Here is a 10909-nt window from a genome sequence, read left to right on the forward strand (position 1 = left end):
GCAGCTCACTGGACAGCTGGGCGACGGGAGTCCCCGTATTACAACATAGCGACGCCCAGTCAGCCATTACCTGCCGCGCATTGGATAGCCGGTGAAATGTCGGCCATTGCTTGCAGCTCATTGGATAGCTCGTGGCTTCTCATTTGCATTGATCGTGACTACTCATTTGCATCGACCGTGACTACTCATTTGCATCGACCGTGACTACTCATTTGCATCGACCGTGACTACTCGTTTGCATCGCTCGTGGTAACTCTGGAGACGCCTTTTCCGGTCATTGCGTGATAGAACATAATACAAATGTGAATAAATGAAAACACAGTCCACACTAAATAAGATACAATACCAGTACATCTAAAAAACATACATGAAATGAAAATAAGAGAAACATATTTATAAAAAAAAAAGACCGAGGAAAATGCAACGGCAGCGACGACGAAAGAGGAATCCACACAATAATGGGTGAAATAAAATCAACTATACAAACCAACAACAATACATTGCAAGTCAAACACGAAAAAGAATAACGTGGAGGTGAAGCCAAGCCACAGAGGGAACAAGGAAATGCCTCAGAAAGAGAGGCAACAAGTGTGGCTACCGGTTGCAGCAGCCACAGACGAACATGGAAATGCCTCGGAAAGAGTGGCTACTGGTGGCATCAAGTGTGGCTACCGGTGGCAGCAGCCACAGACGAACATGGAAATGCCTCGGAAAGAGTGGCTACTGGTGGCATCAAGTGTGGCTACCGGTGGCAGCAGCCACAGACGAACATGGAAATGCCTCGGAAAGAGTGGCTACTGGTGGCATCAAGTGTGGCTACCCGTGGCTCTCGGTGGCAGCTGCCACACAGTCGCCACACTGCATGCCGCTGCCACAAAAAGAGCCTGCTCTTACTGAGCCGTCGTGCGGCCGGTGGAGTGAGGACTTTCGATCATGGAAGGTAAACGTGAAAAGTGCACGCGTGCGATTTAATGAGGCTCGATTGCACTGCAACCCCCGACTTTAAAGTGCCAAGTCAAGCGTCTTTAGTTTTTCTTCTCAATCCACTACTCGTATGTATCATTTCCAACGCAAAGAAAAGTAATCGACCCTTTGTGTTTCGGTTCGATTCCCCTCATTTCTTTAAGCAATGGCCGATTTGAAAAGCCAAATGTCGTGTGCGAAACGCCACCCTAGCAACGACCTGAAAGCGCGATGTCCGTTTGTACCGTCAGCGGTGAACGGGAAGCGCTCGGGCGTCACAGGAAGCGGCCGCAAGCTGAAGGACAACGCGGCCGACTGGCACAACTTGATGCTGCGCTGGGAGAAGTTGAACGATGAGGGCTTCGCCGTCGCCACCAACATCGTCAACGCCACAAGAAGCAGGTGAGCGCTCTCACAAGGGTGCTAAACGTTTTGCTGGATCTCAACATCGCCCCGCTGCACACACCCAAATCAGACACCGTTAGTTTGATTCGTCTCATTTCAACGGCAACCCGAGATGCCACTGGCAAAGTGCTACTTTGGACAAAAAAAAAAAAAAACAAGCTGGAGTTTTCCTTCCAGCAGATGGAGGCAAAGCACTGCTTTTGTCCAGTCGAAGCTCCTCAACTCACCCCGACTGGATCGCGTGCCTCCAAGATAGCTAGAATGTGTCAAAGCGCCGTTTTGCGATCTCCGACTCGATGCCGCATTGATGCTCGGCGCCGTTTTGCTCCGACTCAATGCCGCATTGTTACTCGGCAAGATGGTCGCAACGCTCCACTTTTTTCTCGATCAAGCTCGTCGACTAGTTTGCCTGAAACGAAGCGCTTACGGTCGCGTCAATCTACTTCCTTGAGCGCAATCCGGTTGGCTCGAAAGTGCTTTCTCGGTCAAAAAGAAGCTCCTGAATGGAGTTCCTAGCTAACGGCGGATGGCGGCAAAGCACTACTTTTGTCTCGATAAAGCTCCTCAACTCTCTCCAACTTGGTTCGGCGCCACCGAGATGGCGGCAAAGCGCTACTTTGCCCCTAACGAAGCTCCTTCACGTCAATTCCACGTTGCCCGAGCGCCGACAAGATACCGCCGGTCGGCGGCAAAGTACTCCATTCCTCCCAAATGCTCCTAAGCGCACGCGCTAACGTTAGCCCCTCTCTCCGTCTCCCGCGCCGCAGCGAGAAGGAAGGATCTTCGGGCGATCTGGCGGTCGGGAATCGGGCGCTTCGGGAGGAATGTGAAAAACTGGAGGACGTCGTGGGCCGAATGGTGAGCGGGATCGGGCGCGACGTCCGCGGCGGGGCTGACGCGCCGCTTCCCGTCAGGCGGCCGTGGTGGCCAAGATGGAGCGACTGATGGCGTGGCAGCGAGGCCTGGTGGACTTGGAGGACTTTCGATTCGGGCCCCGAGGCGGGAAGGTTCCCCTCTTCCACGGCTGGAACGCCAAAGACTTCGGTGAGCTTTGGCCACTTCCCGTCGAACGGCTTCCCGAATGCTAAATGTTCCGGCGAGACGGTACGAAAGGGTCGCCGCGACAGCCCGCGTCGCGGAGAGGTGACGCCCCAATGTTGCGCGAGCGCGCCGTCAAAGTAGAGAATTCCGTGCCAAAGGCTTTTACTGTAGAAGGCTATCATCCGACGCGCGCGTTGCGGAAATATGCTGTGAAAGTAGAGATTTCTTTTTAGATTTGTAGAAGGCGGCGCGCATGCGTGAAAGGGGCTCGGAAAGGTAAACCTTGCGGGAAGACTGTATGAAAAGATGTCTTTGGAAAATCAGAAAGGTGACTTCCAAGGGTGTATTTTGCAGAAATATGCTGTCAAAGTAGAGAATCGTTTCTGAAGGCTACTTGTGCTGTGTGAAAGGGGCTACAGGAAGCTAAATCTTGTGGAAAGATGGGGCGAAAGGGTCTTTGTACAAGTCAATCTTGCAGAAAGCTAAGGACACCTTGCAGAGATATGCTGCCAAAGTAGAGAAGAAGGAGGCTTCGGCGCCGTGCGAAAGGGGCCGCAAAAAGGAAGACGTTGTGGACAGGCGGTCCGAAAGGCCCCAGGAAAAAGGCCCCGGGAAGAAGGCCCCGGGAAAAAGGCCCCGGGAAAAAGTCAGGATTGCGGAAAGGCGACGTCCGAAGGACACGTCGCAGCAACGTGCCGCGAAAGTCGAAAACCATTCTCGAAGAAGGCCTCGTTTGCTGTGTGAAAGGGGCCACGCAAAGGAAAGGAGGTCTTTGTAAAAAGTCAGCACTGCAGGGAAATGGTAACCTGAAGCACACGTTGCAGGAATATGCTGCGCTGCGGGAAAGCGCACGTTGCGCAAATATGCCGCCCGATGACTTTGGAAGGACCCGCGCGCGCGCGCTGCGCCAAAGGGGCCGGCGAGGTGGCTTTCATTCATTTGGATTTTTTTTTGCTCCAGTCTGTTCCTGCGCCATCCTGCTGGAGTCTTTGGCGTCGGAGCTGGGCCTGAAGCGGGCGGTCCTCCGGGAAGCGGCTCACCGCGCCCGCCCGGACTTGGGCCCGGTGTACCTCTCGTGCTGGCTCCACCAGCCGCTGGTGCCGGCGCGGGCCCGGCTGGCCCTGGAGGCCGTCCTGCTGGAGACGGGCCAACGACACCTCCCCGCTTGACCGCGGCTTTTATTGTGAAAAAGGGGACACGAGAGCGGCGGGCGTACACGGGCGCTAGCCCAAAAGTCGTAAAAATAGTGCAGCTTTCTTTCTCGCGTTTATCTACATATTAACAACGCAAATACGAAAAGAAAAGAAAAGAAAAAAACGCCGACATTTACACCAAGCTCTCTTAAAAATCAGTCAATGACTTGACGGGGACGGGGCGGGATGGCCGCCGCAGCGCCGCCACAAATAAATAGGAACTAAACCGAGCGTTCCCAACGCTTCCGTTTGGCTGTCCCGCGGGCGGGCTTTGTGGCGGGACCTCCCTCCCGCCCGCCCGGCCTCTTCCCCGACGGAACAAAGCGCCCGGGCCGGGGGAGGGCAAGAAAAGTCCGGGGCGGGGGGAGGCTCAGCTGGCTTTGCCGGGGTCGCCGGCCTCGATGCCCAGCAGGGCCTGCACCGCCTCCAGGGGGACCCCGTCCGGGGCCCGGATGTGCATGGCGGTCCCGTCGGGCCCGTTGACGATGACGATGCCGTCGGCGGCGCTCAGCCCGTCCGTCTCGATGTAGATCTCCTGGCCCTCCTGCGCCGCGCACGTCTCCGGGAGCTTCTCGGGAGCCGGGCTCGGGGCCCCGGGCCCCTCCGCTTCGGCGCCGGCGGGGGCCCGCTCGGAGCTGGGGGAGCGGAGACTCGGCGTGAGGACTCAGGTACTTTGCCCGCCGGTCTCCTCGCGGCCTTAAAGCCTAAAATACTTGTCCGGCCGGCGACGCCGCCTTTTTGCGCTTTTCCGCCCCGGGTACCGAATTGCATCTTTTTGTGTTTTTTTTTTTTCTATCAACTTTGCGGCCAAAGAAAGCTTTGAAAATGGCCGGCGCTAAAGAAATCAATGACTTTGGACGGTTAGGTACCAAAGTCATTGCCTTTTTTTTTTTTAAAGCGCAGTAAGAAACGTCTCTCGACACGCCGGTTATACGTCGACGCTTTCATCAGAGTCGAGGTTGAACGTCGGAAACGCCGCCGCCAAAAACTAAGTATTTGTGGGCTTTTCCCCCTTTGGATGTGCGGGCTCACTCACGCTTTGGTTTCGCTGGGAGTCGCCGTCGTTGGCGGCGGCGGCGGCGCGGGGCTCGCGGCGGCGCAGGTCACAACTAGAATGCGGGAAGGTCAGAGGTCAATGAGACGGGAGGCGGGGCCGGCGGCGCTCGGGGCCGAAGGTCCGCACCGGCTCTGTCGGCGGTGCCGTTGTGCTGCGGGGGGACGCTGTTCTCCATCTTGAAACGTTTGGACGGGGGCAGCATCTTGGAGTTCTGGGGGGGCCGGATTTGCAGGATCGGCTCGGGCCGGGGCGGCCTCGGGCGGGGGCCGGCGGGGGCCGGGGCTTACCTCCATGTAGCGGCTGCTTTTGGCGCCGGGCGCCGGAGTCGCGCCGGGTAGAATTTTCATCCGGTTGACCTCGTCGAGGATGCCCAGGCACCGCGCCACCTAGCGGCGGCGCCGCAAACGCTCTTACTTCAAACTTACTAAAAACGCTCTTACTAAAAACTTACCTTTCCGCCCTTCTCATTTTTGCAAAACAAAATGCGGAAGCAAGAAATCGGGCCTCAAATCCGCAACCCGTTTGGGTTGGCGCTTCAAAATCCACGCGCTTGCGTTCGTTTGATATTCCGTTGGGAACGTATTCTGCCGTAAAGCGATCAAAGCAACCGGTTTCCTATATTTGGAAAATTGAAACCAATAACGTTGTGGTACGTAGCATTCCTTTTCAAGCCCCTCCGCAATAAAACAAGTACAACGTTACTATTCACCGTTCGTGTTTTTTCACATTTGAGCAAATCATTTGGCGTTTGCTGTAGGTAAGCGCTTACGTTTGCTTTCAACGATCGCAATGGGGGGGGTCCTTGACAAACGCGCCCCGCCCGAGTTCTCACCTCGATGTTCCGAATCTCCAGGGGCGCGGCTCCTCCCTGCGGCGCCAGCATGTAATCCTGCGCGGCCTGTCGCACTTGCGCCTGCAGCGATTCGAACTCGCGGTAAACGTCGGGGAAGTGGGTCCGAGGCGACCCGGTCCGCTCCACCTGCAACCGCCCATGAAAAGGTTCCGTTTGAGCGCCGCCCCGCTGCGCAAAAGACCCCTTTTGCCGCAACCTATCGGAACGTGCTTAAAATTCACCGGACGGCTCCGGCGACGTGACTTTGAATTAAACGTGGCCTTCACATTAAAAAAAAAAAAAAAAAACTCGCTACAGAGCCGGTAATGAGGAACGGACGCCGGTAGATGGCAGCATTGCCTCGCCTTTTTGAAATCAAGCCGTTCAAGCGCCCGTCACAAAAACAAAATGCGAGCTAGAAAAATCTTTCGGGTGCTTTTAACGTCAGAAGATTTTTTGGGGGGTCTTCTCTTTTTCGGCGAAACCGAGCCGCGCTGTTCTGCTGAACCGCTTGAAAGGTTAAGGTCACGGAACTAGCATTTCAAAAGGCACATGTTCCTCGTTAATATGTTCAGAGTTTGATTCAACTTGAGCTATAGGAAGCTTGCTCGAAGGCTACCGGAAGCGATGTCATATGACGAGTACTTCAATTGGCCGACGTGCGCTTCAACGTTCCACCGACAGAGGGTGCTCAAACTCGCGCGCCTATCTATCCACTTTGCAAGAACAGGTCCGCCTAGTAAAGGACTTGAAGAGGAAATCTTGAGACTTGCCTCCCAAGTTCCTGCGCGCGTACCTTGGCCGTCAGCATCTCCCACACGCTTAAGACTTTGGTGAGCCGGGGCAGGACGATGTCCATCAGCTCCTCGTCCTCGCACTGATCCACCAGCTGCGGACGGACGAGGCGGGCGTCACGGAAAGACGGGCCGGAGAGAGAGAGACGCTTACGTGTGGGGGGGGGTACCAACCTCCTGCAGTCGCTCGCGTCTCCTATCCGCATGCAGCTCGCCGGCCAGCTTGGGGGGCCGTCCGGGGCGCCCCCGCCGGGACGCCAGCCCGCTCGACACCTGGACGTACTTTGACACGCGCCTCTTGGTGAGTCCCCCTTTAGCTTTTGTTTTTTTGGAGAGTCGACGTTTCCGAGCGGCCTTACCTTGGGCGGCGCCCCCAAGGGACGACCCCGGCCCCGGCCTCTGCCGCGCCCCCTCCCCCGTCCCCGGCCGCGGGGCCTGCCCGGACCCCGGTGGAAGACGCCGCGAAATTCCCCGGCCGATGTCGCCGAGCTCGTCTCCTGAGGCGACGCCACGTCGGGCTATTCGGCAAGCGGAGGTAAGAGAACCATCAGCTTGTTGGCAACGCTAGCAGGCGCGCGTAATCCGCTACTCGGTTTACGGACGTACGTCGCAGAACAATCGCTTTATCGGAACGCGTCCGGCCCCTAACTTTAATTGCCTCGTAACAATTAGCGCGTAAAGCTAAAGGGCCGACCGATCAGCGCGACGGAACGCAAGCTGACCGTCGTAGACAACGCGCCGGCGGGGGAAGCTCGTTCGGCAACGGAGCTGACGGTAAAGCCGACCGACACGCAGCGGAAACGAACCGGAAAAAAAAAGCTAACGGAACAAAACCGGCGAACGAACGCCTTACTTTGTCACTTTCCGCGCCGACGGCTTTCCCTTCCGTTTCCTCCTCCCCGGCGGTGTCCGGCGTGCTCTCGTCCGCCGTCTCCATGGCGACCGTTTGCGACCGGCCGTCTTCTTCGTCGCCGCGGGTCGGCGGCGGAGCTTCGCCGGTCGGCTCGGGGTCCCCGTGGGTGGGGTTGAGCTTGTAGTGCCGGTTGAGTCCCCCGGCTCCGATGTAGACCTTGTCGCAGGTCCGGCAAGGGTGGGACCTGGACCTGTGGCCGTAGGCCGGCAAGTCCTCGGCCTCTCGGACGCCGTCCTTCCTGTCCTCGTCCTCCATGCTCATGTCCGAGTAGTCGTCCGAGTCGGACTGGTGGCTCTCGGCCAGGTCCTCGGTCTTGATGAACTTGTAGTCTTTGGCTTTGTACTTTGGCGGTCTGGAGACCCGGCCCGACCTGGTCTGCACCTTGACCGCCTTCTTCTCTTTCTTCTTCTGCTTCCTGGCTTTGTCTTTGTCCCGCTCCTTGGCCGCAGGGGGGGCGGCCTCCGCGGGGGGCGCGGCCGCCGCCGCCGGGCTGGCCGCGGAGGGGCTGGCCCGGGCCGGCGAGGCGGCGGCCGTCTGTTTGATCGGGGTCTTACCGGGGAGCGGCGCGGTCCCGTTGGCGGGCGTCTTGAGCAGCGACACGTTGGCCAGTTTAACGGTGGCGGCGGGAAGCGTCTTGGCGGCGGGGGCCACCGTGCCGGAGGCGCTGACCGGCAGCTTGTGGACCAACGGGAGCAAAGATCCCACCACGGGGGCGGGGCTCTGGAGCACCAGCTGGATGGGGGCGTCACCCAGGTTCTGCTGCAGGAAGAGCTGCTGGCCCTGCTGGGCCACCACGGGCTGGATGTGGATGATCTGAGCGCTGCCGTTGGCGGACAGCGTCACCTGGGGTTGATTGACCGTCTGACTGTTGGGCTGCTGGGTGGCGGGGCGAACCTTCACTTCCTGTTTGGGAGGAGCCTGAATCTGGATCCTGACCGGTTCCCCCTGCCGGTAGAAGAAAAGAAAAACGGTTCAGGAAGCACGCTCCCTTGCTCGCTGAATGTATTTTATTCAGCCGAGTCCATACAAGTTGTTTGTTGAACATCATCTGCGAGCGCGCAACATTCGGCAGACTATTTTGCAGCGTGTTCCGAATAATTTGCTCATACTTTGAAAAGAAAATGGCTCACGTGAAGCGTGAAGTTAAGAGTCGCTAACGGCGAAGTGAGAACTGCCGGAGGACGGTTAAAGAACCCGGAACACACTAGCTCTTTTGGAAATGTTTTTGGAAAGAACTCTCGCTTCTTTTCGTCTGAAGCATCGGACAAAACGAAGACTCAAAATGCGTCCGCTTTAAGCGAAATGACTCGGCGCGCATACCTTGGATTGGGTCAAGTGGACCGCGCCGGTTGCGCCGCTACCCTGCAGCACAACATGCTGGGCAGCGCTCTTCAGGTGCTGGGAGGCGTTCTGGACCTGGACTATTTGCTTGAGCGCCTGCTGCGGGGACTGGACCTGGACCAGGTGCTTGAGGGCCCGCTGCGGCGTCTGGACCTGCACCGTTTGCTTGAGCGGCTGCTGCGGGCTCTGGATCTGGACGATCTGCTTGACCTGCTGCTGCGGGCTCTGGACGTGGACTACCTGCTTCAGCAGCTGCGGCGAGGTCTGGACCGGGACCTGGACCTGGACCTGGACCTGGGCCTGGGCCTGGGCCTGGGCCTGGGCCTGGGCCACGGCCGCCTGTTTGGCCTGCTGCTGCTGCTGGCTCTTGCCGCTCACCTGGCTGATGACCTGCTGCAGCTGGCTGGGGTTGAGCGCCCCGGCTTGGACGGGCCCGGCGCTTTTGAGCGCCTGGCTCTGCTGGAGCAGCTGGGCGGCCTCGCTGTCCGACACCTGGACCACCTGCTGCTTGCTGAGCTGCTCCAGCAAGGCCTGCTGCTCCTCCGGGCTCAGGCCGGAGCCCTCCACCAGGCTGCCGTCCGGCTGCACGTAGATGATGGTGGTGTTGCTCATGTCCGCGGCGGAGAACTCGGCGCCCACCAGGATGCTTTGCTCCGTCTGTAAAAAGTCCACCAGCTGAGGCTCGGCGGGGGCGGCGGACTCGGACTCGTACTCGCACTCTGCCGGAGTCTGCGTCTGCGTTTGCGTCTGCTCCCCGATTTGCTCGCTTTCCCCGCGCTCCGCGGGCGCGCACTCGGCCGGGCTCGGCTCCGCGGCCCCCGCGGGCTCCGCGGGCTCCGCGGCCCCCGCCTCCTCGGGCTGCGTGGAGTCCGCGGCGCGGCTCTGCGCCGGGGAGCGAGGGGCTTCCTCTGCTGTTATTGTTCTCCCGGAGCCGCTCTCATCCTCGTTGTCCGCCATTTTGGCTGCTGCTAGCTAGCTAGCTGAGCGGCTAACACAGAACCGATCTGCGCCTCGAAGTCGATGCAATCGCCACGCGATACGATTAGAAAAATCGACGCTCGCGGAGAATACGTGCGTGGGTATCGGTGAAATGCCCGGCCGCTACGGGCAACAACATGAACACGGGAAGAGAAAGGAAAAACGAGGAGCGGAGGAGGGAAAACCTTGGAGGGGTTTTCGACTAGCCTAGCTTAGCCTTCGCCTAGCTGCTCCGAGCGGAGGAGGCCAAATGTCCGGAGCAGATTGATGGAGCGGACTCGGCGTCGCGTTACACCCCCCCCCCCCCCCCCCCCCCCCCCATCGCGGGATTTTGTTTTTTTTAAATAGGAGAGAACCTATTCACACACCCTTGATTCTTTTTGACGGAATTCCAACCGATCTTTGCTAGTGGTTTTCGAACACCAAAAATGATCATCCGAAATGTTGCAACACCATATCGAATCACACAATGTGTGTGTTTTATTTGCTCTGGTTTTGTGAGATTCCAGATTTTTATTTTTATAAAAGTGCAAGAAATGTGTGAATGTTGGCATTCTCTTAATGGTCCAAGTTCAATCAAGTCGAATTGATTTTTCGAGCGTGTCTTTTAAGTGTTATTGTATGCAAAATAGTGCAAGACAGCCATTTGGAGTCATTCGAGAGGCTTGTTTATGCAAATCGTGTTTCCTGTGAAAATAAAATCAGAAATTCAAAATAGGCAAATGCTGGGAAACAACAACAGTTTTTAAAATGCATAAACTTAAAAAAAAAAAAAAACTAACAGCACAAACACTAGTTTTAGTAGTGATCAAAGTACATTTGTAAAGTGTCAAAGCATATTCATCACATAATGCAAAAATAGTCCGTCCGTCCATTTTGTAAAGCTACTTATCCTCAACGTCTACAAATATTTCTATGCAAATTGTATTTCAAAATGATCCACCCATCTTTTTAACATTACCAAATTCAAAATCAACCATCCATCTTTGCGTTCATGTGTTATTGATGCCAGTGTGCTAGCTAGTGCTATGAACGAGCATTAAAAGTCATGTTCGCTTCTAGTCATTTTTTTGTACAAAACTACAATAATAAATAATTTATAATCATGTGTGTACTCCGATCACCTCCATCCATTTATTTCTTTAAAGTCGCGAACGCCACTTTCCGTGTTTTCCACTCGTCCTCACTTGCTTTCATTCGGTTCTATCGACGTAAATTCATCTGGGTGAAATGTGGGAATAATTACACGAAACAACACACGACTCGTCCAAATCCGGTTGCGTGGGGTCGCCAGTTTTAATTCGCATGATTTTTTTACGGGAAAAAAATGAAATTAGCACGGCTTGACTACGCACGAAGATGGCGTCACGCGTCAAAAGGCTGGCCGCGGGA

The 10909-nt window shown here is 56.5% G+C and overlaps 2 protein-coding genes across 2 annotated transcripts; one reads left to right on the plus strand and one right to left on the minus strand.

Moving 5' to 3' along the window:
- The first annotated feature begins 834 nt into the window (after positions 1–834).
- On the plus strand, positions 835–3833 carry cinp (cyclin dependent kinase 2 interacting protein). The gene is made up of 5 exons (XM_088432386.1): positions 835–940; positions 1215–1365; positions 2136–2226; positions 2283–2412; positions 3370–3833. The coding sequence occupies exons 1-5, from the start codon at positions 934–936 to the stop codon at positions 3576–3578; spliced, it is 588 nt and encodes a 195-aa protein (XP_088288512.1). The 5' UTR covers positions 835–933; the 3' UTR covers positions 3579–3833.
- znf839 (zinc finger protein 839) lies at positions 3570–9814 on the minus strand. Its single transcript, XM_088432370.1, has 10 exons — positions 8519–9814; positions 7139–8143; positions 6645–6803; positions 6460–6567; positions 6288–6380; positions 5492–5638; positions 4947–5045; positions 4786–4870; positions 4639–4711; positions 3570–4237 (listed from the first exon to the last, which is right to left on the minus strand). The coding sequence occupies exons 1-10, from the start codon at positions 9494–9496 to the stop codon at positions 3973–3975; spliced, it is 3012 nt and encodes a 1003-aa protein (XP_088288496.1). The 5' UTR covers positions 9497–9814; the 3' UTR covers positions 3570–3972.
- Positions 9815–10909: the final 1095 nt, after the last annotated feature.

Source organism: Hippichthys cyanospilos, chromosome 14, assembly GCF_059441005.1.
Source record: "Hippichthys cyanospilos isolate Australia breed blue-spotted pipefish chromosome 14, RoL_Hcya_1.0, whole genome shotgun sequence".
Lineage (NCBI taxonomy): Eukaryota > Metazoa > Chordata > Actinopteri > Syngnathiformes > Syngnathidae > Hippichthys > Hippichthys cyanospilos.